This window comes from Chinchilla lanigera, unplaced genomic scaffold (genome assembly GCF_000276665.1).
Source record: "Chinchilla lanigera isolate Chin_1 unplaced genomic scaffold, ChiLan1.0 scaffold00116, whole genome shotgun sequence".
Taxonomy (NCBI): domain Eukaryota; kingdom Metazoa; phylum Chordata; class Mammalia; order Rodentia; family Chinchillidae; genus Chinchilla; species Chinchilla lanigera.
Genome location: NW_004955517.1, coordinates 1,788,998 through 1,801,516, shown reverse-complemented (window position 1 = coordinate 1,801,516; position 12,519 = coordinate 1,788,998). Strand labels below are relative to the sequence as shown.

The window sequence follows — 12,519 nt, the reverse complement described above, 5'->3', positions numbered from 1 at the left end:
GCGCGCCGGCAGGTCCCGGAAGCCCCCGGGCGCGCCCAGCGGGTGCAGGCCGCCCTCCAGCTCCTGGTACTGCTGCGCCGACAGCAGGCTGCGCACCGACTCGGCGCTGCGGAACTGCGTGGACGAGTTGAGCGTGCCCATGTTGCTCAGCTTCTCGGACACGTTCATCCCGGAGTCCTTGCTGAGGTCGGGCATGGAGAAGCGCGACAGGTGCTCCTGGCGCTTGGCGCCGCCTTCCGCCGAGAAGCCTGCGGGAGAGAGGAGAGGGCCGCGGGGTCAGTAGGGGGCACAGCGGTGGGCGGGCGAGTGTGTGCGTGTGTGCGTGCGTGCGTCCGTGTGCGTGCGTGCATGTGCGTGCGTGCGCGCGGTGGGGTGGCAGGCCCGCACTGTCACACCCCCCTGGCCAGGGCCAGCACAGACGCCCGCCCCAGGACGCGTGCGGTGGGCGCGCTCTCCAGCCCGCCGCAGGGCCGGGGTGCAGACACAGGCGCGCGGCCTAGTAGCTCCTCGCCCTGCTCGGGCCTCCGCAGTGACTCAGAGCCCCCTGCACGCCTTTCACACGGTTTCCTCTGTTCAGAATTTCCCTCCACAGCGTCCTTCAGTCACCTGGCTCGTTCTAACGCCGCACCACAAGCTCTGTAGGACCAACGTCCTGCATGAAGAAACATTAATCTATAGAGACTGCGGCCAGCGCCTCCTGGCAACGGCCGGGCTGGAATCCAGCTGTAAGACCCGGCTCACATTTGTGTTCGCCAGCAGCAACTTCCTGCTCCTCCTGTTGTCCCTAGGTGACAGGTAGCCCCCTCTCAAGGGTCTTAGGCGCCAGGTGACTCCCTACATGGGGATAAAGGGTATTTACTCTCGCAGCCTGTTCAGTGAAGGACTGCTCCAGGGTTATAAAACAGCCAGCAGCTGTGAGTGGACCCCTGGGACAACCCTCCACCCCCGGGAGGCACTTCTCAAAATACAGCAGCGATCCTCATTGGTGTCTAAGAGCAGGCGCCCCACAGGTGGGCCTGCGTTTCCGCAGCGCTATCAGATGAGCTTCTGGCAGCCCCAAGGTGAAAACCGTGTCCGGCTGTGGAGAACGCTGGCCTCAGTAACTTGTACTCTGTGATGTGAAGGCAAAGGAGATGTGAAAGATGGGCCGGATGGGGGGCGTCAGCACACCTCCACCGACAGGATCAGTGCTCTTGCCATTTCTGGTCTCTCCAGTGGTTCAGAAGTGAGGGGTGTGTGTGTGTGTGTGTGTGCGTGCCTGGTGTATGTGAGTACAAAAGATTAGGGGAGCAAAACAGTAACACCAGGTGCACCTAGGAAAAGATGACCTTACAGGTGATGTTTGCTCTACTTTTGCAATGTTTAACTAGTTTGAAGTGATTGTTTAGCAAATTGTAGCAGATTCATATGATATGATGGCTTCTGACTCTGGATAAAATGTGGAAATATTTGGAGACTTTTGGTCTTCCTGACCGGGAAGGCTGTGATGAGTCCTGTAGGCAGAGGCTTCTGAACAGCCCGAGATGCACAGAACCTTCACCCCTAAGAATTATCCAGCCAACTTGTGAACAGTGCCGGAGACGAGAAACCCTGAACATAATGGAATACTACACAACAATGAATAAAGAATGAATAATTACACCTAGCAACATAGATGAATCTCACAGAGAATGTAGAGGGTCACTTGAAGAATATGTTCTGTATGTGCCCATTTATATGACGTCCAAGAACAAGCTAAGGCTATTGGTGACAACAGAAGTCAGGGAACAGGCACAAGAGAAGTTTCCAGAACACTGGAGTAGTTCTGTGGCTAGAGCTGGATGGAAGTTACAAAAGGACACGGGGGAAACTCAGAGGTGGTTTTAATACTTATTTGCTTCATTTCTATTAAGTTACATCTCAATAAAAAATAAAAATAAAGCAATATTAGTTAAAGAGTCAAATTTTAACTGACTTTGCCTATAGGGAAACTACAGTTATCCACACGGGACAAGTTCCAAGACTCCTTAAAAACCCAAACCCCTAGGGGCTCAGGTCCCTTATATATGGGACACAGCATTTCCATGTAACCTATGTACACATTCCCCTGTGCTTTAAATCACGGTTGGGTTACGTATGTCTAATGTGATGTAAATGCTACACAGTAGCTGTCACCTGTAGCATAGGGAATCGTGACAGGAAAGGCCGTGTGCTCCACGCAGACTCGGCCGTCACAGGCCTAACCAAGCTCTCCGTCCTGGGCTGGCTCAGTCTGCAGACGTGGAACCCACACCAACAACCAACTGTAGTCTGCCAAGTATTGTATTCAAGGGTAATTTTTGAAATTATTTCATGACTAGGATAATTGCCAGGGCAAGAGGTGCTAGGTCCTCCCACTTCTGCTCTCCTTGCCGCTTATCTCTGACACGGGGATCATAAAAGCTGATTTACAGCCACCTAATCACTTCCAGAGCCTCCCCAGCGACAGGCAGAGAGGGAGGGGATCTCACCGGAGATGATGTATGAGGCTCACAGCAGATGAACTCTAGCAAGGAAGGAAGGGAAATCCAGGAAGAGAAGCTATCTACGTGGGCACCGTGATCCTCACATCCTTTTTATCGAAGCTCTCGAGTGGAATTAGGGTCAGCTTCTACAACCTGGCCAATGCTATACATTTCCAAACATGCCGCTTTGCTGACCCCGTACTTTATGAGCACTGCCCTGAAAAACTGGCCAGGGCAGGAGGGCTCCTCGCTTGTGCCAAGTCTACCATCAGCTTTGCCTACAGGTAAGCTACTCCTTTGCGGGAAGCGTGCTCTCTCTGGGAGGGGCGGCGTCTCTTCTGATTCATTAACTCCCACTCTCCTCTAGGGGCTTCTTGCAGGCAGAGACATGAACAGAAGGGCACATGCTGCCCAAACATGAGCAATGCGTGTGTTCTTGCCTCTAAAGGGGGCAGTTCTGAGGTTGATTTCATTATTGGCAAAACCTAGTGTCTTCACGAGCACCTACGTGACTTGGCTCCCTCCCCTCTCCGCCATCATCGCCAACTAAGGCTCCTCTCGTCTGCCCCAGCCCGGGCTGTGCCACTGTGCCCCTGCTCCTCCTCCTCCAACACAGAGACGGCCGAGTCCTCCTCCCGTGGACGCCCTCCCCTCCGCACGGCTGACTTCTGTCTGCTGGAGACTGCGCAGAGAAGCCGCCTTCCCAGTAACGCCTCCTGCACTGACCGTTCTTTCGACATGGCAAAGTTATTTGCCCCTGACCGGCCAGTCGCTCTTGTGCTTGAACTTTTCTTAAAGTACCCACCCTGACCTATTTGCTTAAGTTGGTGCCTACATTTGTAGCTGAATGGATGTGTGTGTGTGTGTGTGTGTGTGTGAGAGAGAGAGAGAGAGAGAGACATAGAGAGTTCTGTCCTGTGTTCTCTGCATTCTCACATAACTAGCAGTGTCCAAGATGCTGCTGGTGCGCCGTACGTTTTGTAGAATAAAGGCAAACGAACCCTCATGCTGCCCACAGCCTGGGCAAAGCAACCATCCCCTGACCTGGAGTGAGTCAGGGCCGTAATACCGATGGGCAGAATTCTAAACATCAGGAACAAAATCCCATGATTACACTGTCACTCATCGTCCCTGCTAGGTCACTAGCCCACAACCTGGGCTTCTACAATCTAAAGTGGAAGGTGGTGTGGTTTACAAATAGCTCTCTGCTGCAAATATGTTTTCACCTGATGAGTCACAGCTCTGGAGAGACACGTAAGCTAGCAGTTCCCAGGCCGCTAGATGGAACTGTACTGTCACGGCTCACATTCCAGGTCCAGAAACGCCTTCCTACTCTGACTATGCACAGAAACACACAGCCACCCCCTGGCCAGGGAGCCAGGGCAGTTTTTAAACCTCTTAAGGTCCATGGGCAAATGGGCACAATAGCAGTACCTGAGTGTTAGCCGTAACGATGGTTATATGACAAAGAATGCACAGTACTTCCAAGGGTCACCACAACTGTTCCTAAATTTATGTTTGTTTCCTCTGTCTTCTTGGCTGGACTAGAAGCATCAAGAGAGAACGAGCTCCTGTCCGCTACCCCATCTCAGGAGCTGGTATGCACCATGCAGGAAGAAAGGCAGTGAGGCCTGAAAGGCCCCAGTGAGAGACGACATGCCCCAAGGTCTGACATCCAGCCAACTTTAAGGCAAACAAATACTTCTTTGAGCGCATGACCGTAGGAATGAAGGAGTCTGAGAAACACGGCCCGCACGGCGCCTGCACATACTAATGTTCACTTGGATGTGAGCCTGTGTGTAAATGTGTCCCTCCAAAGGTGGCTGTGGATTTCTTCCCTGCACTGACAAAGCTCAACTCTTTATCTCATTGGTCTATGAAGAAAGAGAATCAAAGTCAAAATACTGCAAATCAGTACAGCCTGTTCGAACAGGCTGAGTGTCCCTCAGCTCTCCTGCCATGCCCATGCCACACTTTCCTTCTCCGGCACTTGGGCTGTGCCGTGTGTGGGGATGCTTGCAGGCTCCTGGGGGAGGGGAGCGGGCACAGTTTTCAGCGTGCCCTGGCTGCCGCCGTCTGACCCCCATTCAAAGCTGGCGAGACAGGAGCCCAGTGCTGGAGGGTGGGGTGGGGGAATGCACCCCACAGCAGGGAGAGAGGGGTGCCAGCCCGTTTTCTCTCCGGTGGACCTCGCTTTATTACATCAGAGTGGGCCTTTCCTCTCCGGAAACGCAGGCTTTGGGAGAGGAGACTCTGGAGTCAAAGGCCTGGCTCTGTCCTGCTCCTAGGGGCAGCACGGCTGGCTGCTGTACGGACGTCCACACATGCAGGGCACGGCTCCCCTCAGCACCCTTGGCCTTTGGCCGGCAGGGAAGGTCAGCATGGAGTGCAGCCTGCGGAGAAGCGGTCAGCACGACGGTGCAGCCGGGCCACTTTCAGTGACAGCAGCCTCTGTCTGAGCAGCGCCTCTCTGCACACGAGTGGGAGCGTGCACAGGAGCTGGCGGCGGCCAGAATCGTCAAGGCCTTTCGAAGACCACTCTGGGGCTGATGGAGGAGGAAGGTCAGCTCCGCCTTCTCCTGCCCAGGAAGGAGGCCCCTAAGGAAGAAGAGGCCTTATTTATGCTCCTGTCTTGTCCCACTGCTTGAAAAAAACATGGTATGGGAAGACAGAGTGCTGTGTTTCTGCCAACTTAAAAGAGGCATTCACACTTCACATTGCTGTGCAGTAAAAGAAATAGACTCTGCTCCCCCTCGGCCTCTGGACATTTACGTCTCCATACTAACGATCCAGCTCCCTTCCACTAGTTCCCTTATATGGCATTTTCCCCCCGAGATGGGAAGACACTGGAATTGTTTAGCACAGGGTTTGCAAAGGAGAGTCGGATCCAGCTTGCTGTCTGCCTTTGTGACAAAGGTGTCTGGAGCACAGCCACACCTACCGTTTGCATGTTATCTACGACGGCTCCCCAGAGTTACTCTGGTGACTGAAAAGCCTAAATATGTACTTTCTGGCCCTCGGGTTTAGCACACTGGGCCAAACCGGGGCACACACAGTATCACCGTTTCCACATAGTCCGTCTTGAGGTACAAGCATGTTTGAAGTGTGTCGGGGAGGGGGCGGGTAGAGAGGGTTGGTCTGATCGGGTCCTTTGGGACCCTTTTTCCAACTAAGCTGATTGATTTCATTGACACCCCTGACTTCAAACTGGCAACAGCTGGAGAGAAACTGTCATCTGGCCAGTGGAGTCTAAACATCACCGCAGACTTCTTGGTGACAGGGGGTGGAATGGCTTGACCTGGTGACAAGCAAGGCGTGCGGGTGGGGGTGGAGAGGGTGGGGTGAGGGGACCGACAGCCACAGGGTCTGGGGCTAGAACTTCGCTCTCAGTGGCACCGGACCTGAGATTCTGAATCTGCACTTAGATCCCTGTGATTCCCGTGCCCCAGGCGGCTAGCAAAATGCCACTCCAGGACAGCTATCTTTGCCCCAAAAGCGTTTCAACCCCAAGACATCAGACTTTAATGCCCTAAGAGATGCTGATCCAGACTTTTCTTAACCTCCAATCTAATGGCATCGTGGGCCAGGGACTTCTTTGTCCTGGAGCTGTGGTGTGCACGTTAGGAGGCTTGGCAACGTCGCTGGCCTCTACTGCAAATGCCAGCGTCCTCCCTTCTGGTGTGACAGCCCCGTCCTGGGCAGAACCTCTGCTCTCAGGGACCCTGCTCCGGAGTCCCTGGTGGCCGGAGGCTGAGGGCAGCACAGCCGCTGCTTCCGAGGACAGCAGTCTCTGCCTGATACTGCTGCGGAAGTGGGCAGGGGTTCAGAAGGCCCCTAGGGTAAGGCCTGCACTGTCTTGTCTCCCAGAGACCACTTCGAGCCTCGGGAGTCAGCAGCCCTGATGGGTCTTTCTTACTTCCTTACTCCCAGAGACCAGCATCCCCTAACCTGGGTGTAGCTCCCCTCCGCCATCTGCCTGGTGGGGACGGCAGAAGTGGAGCAGTGTCCTCGGCCCGCTGTGGTGTGGGGTGCAGCAAGGGGAAGGGTGGGGACAGGGCTGAGTTTGCCTCCTTGGGGAGGCCTTTCCCATCCTCACCGCTCTGGGAGCCTGGCCCAAATGAACCGGCGTCTTTACAACCAGCTGGTGCCAGCCGGCCCCGGTGACCTTCGTTCCCCAGGGATGTCAGCAGGGCTTGTTCTAGGGCCTCGGCTTAAACCTCCTGGCTGGAGGCTGCGGGTGTTGCTAGGCGACTGGAGTCTCCACACACAAGCAGCAGTTACCAGGACACGCCCCGGGCTCCTCCCTCTGTCCTTCCACTCCCTGGTTCCTTTACCTTACGGATAAACCACTCGCCCAGTACAGGTGGGCCCACAGCCTCGAGTGGGAACGGGGCAGGGTCGTCCATCTTGTGGGGACAATTTTCACCAGGCCCACCCAGCTCCTTGGGGAACTCTTGTGTGCATTCACAGAGCCTGCAGCTAACGGAAAGGATGCACAAAAACTCAAAGCAGTTGGAGGGCGTCTGACAGTCCGCGCTGTGCTTACATGGACCCGGCACTGCTTCCCAGGGTCCATGAGCTGAGTCAAAAACAGGTGGCCCAGGAGTATCTTCACAGGTGACACAGCCCACGGGGGACAGAAGCCAAACTGCGGGCAGTGGGCAGCAGGGAGTTCAAGACCCAGAGACCCACTTTGCACCAAGGCCTGGTTTCTGCAGGCACTGTGGGTACCACCGTGCCTAGGGCCGCTCAGCGAGCATCTCACAGGCACGTTACATGCAGGGCAATGCCCCGAATGCGGGGGACACCATCAGGAGTGGACAATAGGAATGGACAGGTGCCTGAGCGCAGGAATCACCGAGCTGAGGGATATGACAGCACACTTCTGGGTGCTGCATGTGTGTCATGTTTATTAAAAACTGCCAGCAGGAGAGGCAAGCATGTACTCGTGACAATTTAAAAGGAAAACGGAGAACACGCCACTCTACCCCACCCCAACACTTCTTGGACAGCCTGTCTGTCACATGGCTCAGACTGGTGGCTGATGTGCTAAGCTTTGTATGGTTGGAAGGATTAAATTCCCGGCTTTCCTCTTTTTTTCCTTTGGAAGGCAGGGCTCCAGCGACTTCGCTACCCACAGTCTTGTCGGTTATACAGTATTCATTTGCATCTACAGAGCTCTTGATACTTTTTAAGAGGATAAAATGCCTTGCGCTGCCAGAGATTGGGAGAGGGCAGCAGTGAGCGCTTTGTCTGAGGGAGGAGGAACTGAACAGAAAAAAAGGAGTGCGCCTCGCCAAGTACTGGGCAAGGGGGAGTCAGCGACACGGGGAGAGAGAACCAGGGCTCTGGCTTCGCAAAGCAGCCTATTTCCAAACTTTGACAGACATGCAAGTCACCCAGAAATCTTAAAACCAAGACACGGGCCCACTGAAGCTAGGGTGTACCCGAAAGCCAAATTTCTAACGAGCTCTAGAAGATGCCGATGCAGCTGCTCTGTATTCTGCTTTCGGACCACAAGAACTGGGGGAACTTGCCTGTGTCTCCCACATTTGGGGGGAAGGCCTGGAGCCCCCTGTGCCCCCTGATACATCCACAAGCTGTGTATCTTGAAGACCACCCGGTGGGCTACCTCTGCGCAGGCAGCCCCAGCAGGCGCCCAGCCACGGAGCCTCAGAAACAAGCACAGAAGGCACGGCCTGACTTTACCCTGTCTCCTTTCTCATCTGCCTCCAACCTTCACCCCGCCTCTGCCAAGAGACACAGTCAAGCCAGCTGGGCTCTTCAGAAGGCACAAAGATGCCAACCGGGCCCTGGAAACCGCGTTTCCTGCTCAGTCTCCAACTTGGGCTGCAGGTGGCAGTGACCCTCAGCTGGCTCCGAGGCCCTGGCTTGGGGAGGCTCCTCCTCTCACACACGGGCCAGGCAGCTGCTCCCTGTGGGTGCTGCGTACCTGGGGGGCCTCCAGGGCGCCCAATGCCCTCCTCCCTCCAGTGAACATCTGTCTGACGCACCCCGTGAGCTGCCGAAGGCTCTCTGGAAAATCCTCCCCATTATGCTAAAGAGCACTGTGTAAGAAAGAAAACTGGGGGGTTTTACAGGACCTCTCAAAATCCGGCTTCAGTGTAACACAGATGTTCATGAAGGAGGTGGAGAATGCACTGTTTCCCATATTTTGAAAATAGGACCCTGTCCCACCCACAGTCTGCAGCCACACTCCGGGAAACACTGGTTCAGCAACGCCGGTTCCTGCGGAAATCCACACGTCTGCTTCCAGTTCCCGCCCCAGTCATGCTAGCATGCTGTGCTCCCAACCTGCAGCCTCAGGCTGAGGTATGAGGCTCCTGTCTTTATCTACACACTGTGTAATTTTGTTAATCACAAATTTTTAATTATTAAAAATTAAATAAAATATTGTCGTAAGCTAGCTCTTGATTCCTGTTTCTCTGTACCCCTTTAACTGGCGTGGCCACTAGGGCGCTAGTTCCCGCCCGGCTGGGAGGCCGCTGTCCTTCCCTCAGTCAAGCCTGCGCCTTGCGTTGCCTCAGTTCTGCGTGCCGCCGCTCACCCCACGCCGTGTCTACTGAGGGGGTGGCGACAGTGCCTGGATGCAAAGCACCGGGGAGATCCAACCTGATCCCCGCCTCTCTGAGCCTGGCTTCCTCTTCTCAGCCTTTGCCGGCCAAGCCCCAGGTGTCCCCAGCTGAGAGCCCGATGTCCGTTCCCTGCTGGAGCCACTCGAGGTCAGGGGACCCCTGCCAAGGGGTCTCTGCAGAGCATGACACCCTAGGAAGATGGCGGCAGAGGCTGTCCTGACCAGTGCGGCGGGGGAGAGACTCGCGGGTGAGTGGGGAGCGTCCAGAGACGGCAGACTGGAAACAGCGAGGAGACGCCTGGACAGAAAAGAAAAGCTGGGCAAGGTGGCACACATCTGTCATCACAACTCTCTGGGAGGCTGTGGCGGGAGAAATGCAAGTTCAAGCCCAGCCTGGGTAACTTAGTGGGATCCTGTCTCATAAAGAATTAAAGGGGCTGCAGACATAGCCTGGTGTGAAGGCCCTGGATTCGATCCCTAGCGGTGGAAAAAAAAAAGCTAAACCCAAACCCGAGATTTACCTGCTTCCTCACCTTTTATTAGCGCGAACCTCTTGCCAGGTCTCTCGTGGGTGTGGTGCCTGCTGGCCTGCGCTCGGCCCCAGAACTGCGGGACCCAATGACTGGCTTACTTTCAGGCTCGGTCTCGGCCCCTCCTGTGTGAGTCCCCAGGGGGCCTGTCGCACGCAGGTTCCTGCGCCCAGTACCAGGTCTGCTGACGGGGGACTCCTAGGCCCGCAGTTAAGAATCTGCCTTTCCCCTCAGCTGCCTTTGGAGCCTTTAAAAACCTCATGGCTGGAAGTCACATGGACATGAGCAAGTGACCGGGACCTCATGTGGCGACCTCAGAATTCAGTCTGAAAAGCCGTGTGTTACGTCACTCTGCTCACCAGCGCCAAGCGAGGTGTGAGGATTCTGGGACCCGCCAAGCCCTGGGCCGCTGTCAGACACAGGATTTCCAGGACCATTTACGTTTCTGCTCCTGTCACAGCTTGGCTGGCGAGACTGATGTCTTCATTCCCCAGGGCCTGTCACTAAACACGGTCCCTTCTAGTGGCAACCCACCAAGAGAGGAGGACGTAATCAGCCAGGGTAGCCAGCAACGCAGCCCTCTGGAAACTGTTCAGAAACCCAGCAGGATGCTGGAGACCTGGAGAGGGGGAGGGAGGGAGCTTGATCTGGCTCCAGCTCGGCCTAGCAGAGCTGCTCTCTGCTCTGAGAGTGCTTGAAACCCCGAATGTAGAGCAGGCGGGGCCCCACTCCGGGAGCTGTACCGCCACCGTCTGCAGGCCGTGCTTGGTAGTGCGGTCAAGCGCCCGCTGTTCCGGTGGAAGTGTAGGTGGGACAAGCCTTGGGGAGACAGTTTGGTGGCATCCCTACAACTTCACCGTGTGCACACACCGTTCCAGCAGCCCCAGGTGGGAACCGAGGAGGCTGTGGAAAAGTTAGAACAAGCACACAAATTGTGATAGCAAAAACCTGGAAAAAAATCAAATATCCAGCAATAGGAGATGGAGTAAAAGATTTAGTGGATAACGAACAACTTCAGATGACTTAAAACTATATGGATCAAAAGAGGAGATGGATAAGGTGTACTGTTAAGTAAAAAAGCAAACTGTAAAACTTTCTTCTTTGCTTTTAGTTCTAAAGTTGCCAATGGATGCCCACAGACATAGCTGTGGGCAGAGGAACAGCTGATGAGAAGAGGAACATCATGGGACAATTCTAATTAATACAATATATATTTCTGTGGCTTTGCAAATTTTTAAAAATGATTTTTCTTTGTAATTAGAGAAAATAGAATGTCATGGAAACACTTGGAGGCTTATTCCGGTTCACCTTGGCCTACCTTGGGCTCCCTCAAGAGCACCAGGAGCTGCTATGGGCTGCCCCCCAGTCTAGGACAGGATGTGTAGCACCAGATCTGCCACTTCTGGGACACTGCGAGGCTGAGCGTTGTGCTGTTTTTCAGAGGTGCTTTGCACCTGAAAGTATCTGGACTCATGCAGCGGTACGAGACACAGAGCACGGGTTTCAGAACTTGTGAGCCTCGCAAACCACCCATCACCACCTGCACCTCAGCCCCAGACAGGACCTGCTACTTGTGTACCTGGCTTTAAGCAGGAGCTACAAGGTCACTGCGACTGGCCAATGATGCTCCAGATGCAGCTGGGGTGCCTCTCATGAGCTATGGGGTCGTGGGCAGGTGGCCTAACTGCTCTGAGCTCTATTTTCCACTCTGTAAAAGGGAGGCTCACTGGTTCAATGGATAATTCATACGCTTCTGCGATTTGTGTCAGGCTCACTGAAAGCCTACTGTGTGTCAGCCAGTGCTCTAAATGCCTACAGATTCTACAAAGCCAGAAACAAGTCCCTCCCTTCAAGGAGTTTTCAGGAGGGAAGGGAACAATAAACAAACAAAATATACACAAGGTCAAATGGTGCTAAGGACGACGGAGAAAATAAGGCCAAGAGGAAGCAAGAGGAGCAGTTCGCAGGGGACGGCCCTCGGGGAACAGGACCCATCCTCACACGATGGGCTGAAACGTAACATTAACGTGTGACAGTTAAGCTGCAGTGCCAACTTGATCAGCTTTGGGAACCAGCGGAAGGGTCAGTAAAGGGCCATGGAGGTGTGACCTTGGCATCTGTATTTCATCCTGGTCCCTAATCACCCTTATTTTCATAATACTCCCTGTCCCAAAGAGATTAGTGGTTTAGTGCTACGGTGGGACTTTCACCCTTGGCCGGTGCTGTTCCCCTGCTCTGCTTCCTGAGCACATGAATTAAGCATCTTCCCTCTGTCATGCCCTTTGTCCATGATGTTCCTGCCTCTGAGTCGGCTGACCATGCAGCAAATCCCCTGAAACCATTAGCCAAATTAAACCTCCCCCCTTTAGGATGTGGGTGTCAGGAATTGTCTGTGTCCCAGCAGTAGAGAGGCTGATTAATATGTAAGGCTATGGGGCTTGCCCTCGCCCCACCACAGTAATGACTCAGTATCTACTGCCACCACTCCTTCGGCCCCACTGCCATCGCCGCCCACCTGCTTTGCCCCGTGGCTGGCCTGGACCTACTTTGTGAGACTTCCTCCCTTGATATTTGACAAGAGGGACCACTGTGAGTGTTTCCCATAGGCCAGACAACTTCCCGTATCCCATCTGCTGGGTTCTCATGAACACTTTCCACAGATCTGTGACAGCAGATCTCGGGTGCCGTTGCCGTGGGGAGGCGCAGAGGCCCAGCTCTGGACAAGGGAGTGGGAGTGCAAGGAATGAGAATGAGAGAGGCAGGGGTGGTCCGAATCACCCAGAAACATCTGACCCTGGTTCGCCGGGCTGAGGCAGCAGCTCACAGCTATAGGGCTCTTCTGCTTCCTTCTGGCACCACCTGTTGAGGTGAGCTACACCTAAGCCAGGCCATGGGGCTGAGGATGAAGACA

The 12,519-nt window shown here is 54.5% G+C and overlaps 1 protein-coding gene across 1 annotated transcript in view; it reads right to left on the bottom strand.

The window, feature by feature from the left end:
* The window catches only part of Prickle2 (prickle homolog 2), a gene marked incomplete in the record, with an annotated part of 305,675 nt that overhangs the window by 5,480 nt on the left and 287,676 nt on the right, over positions 1-12,519 (bottom strand). Inside the window, 1 exon segment of the mRNA XM_013506943.1 lies at positions 1-248. Coding sequence (XP_013362397.1) covers positions 1-248 — 248 coding nt within the window.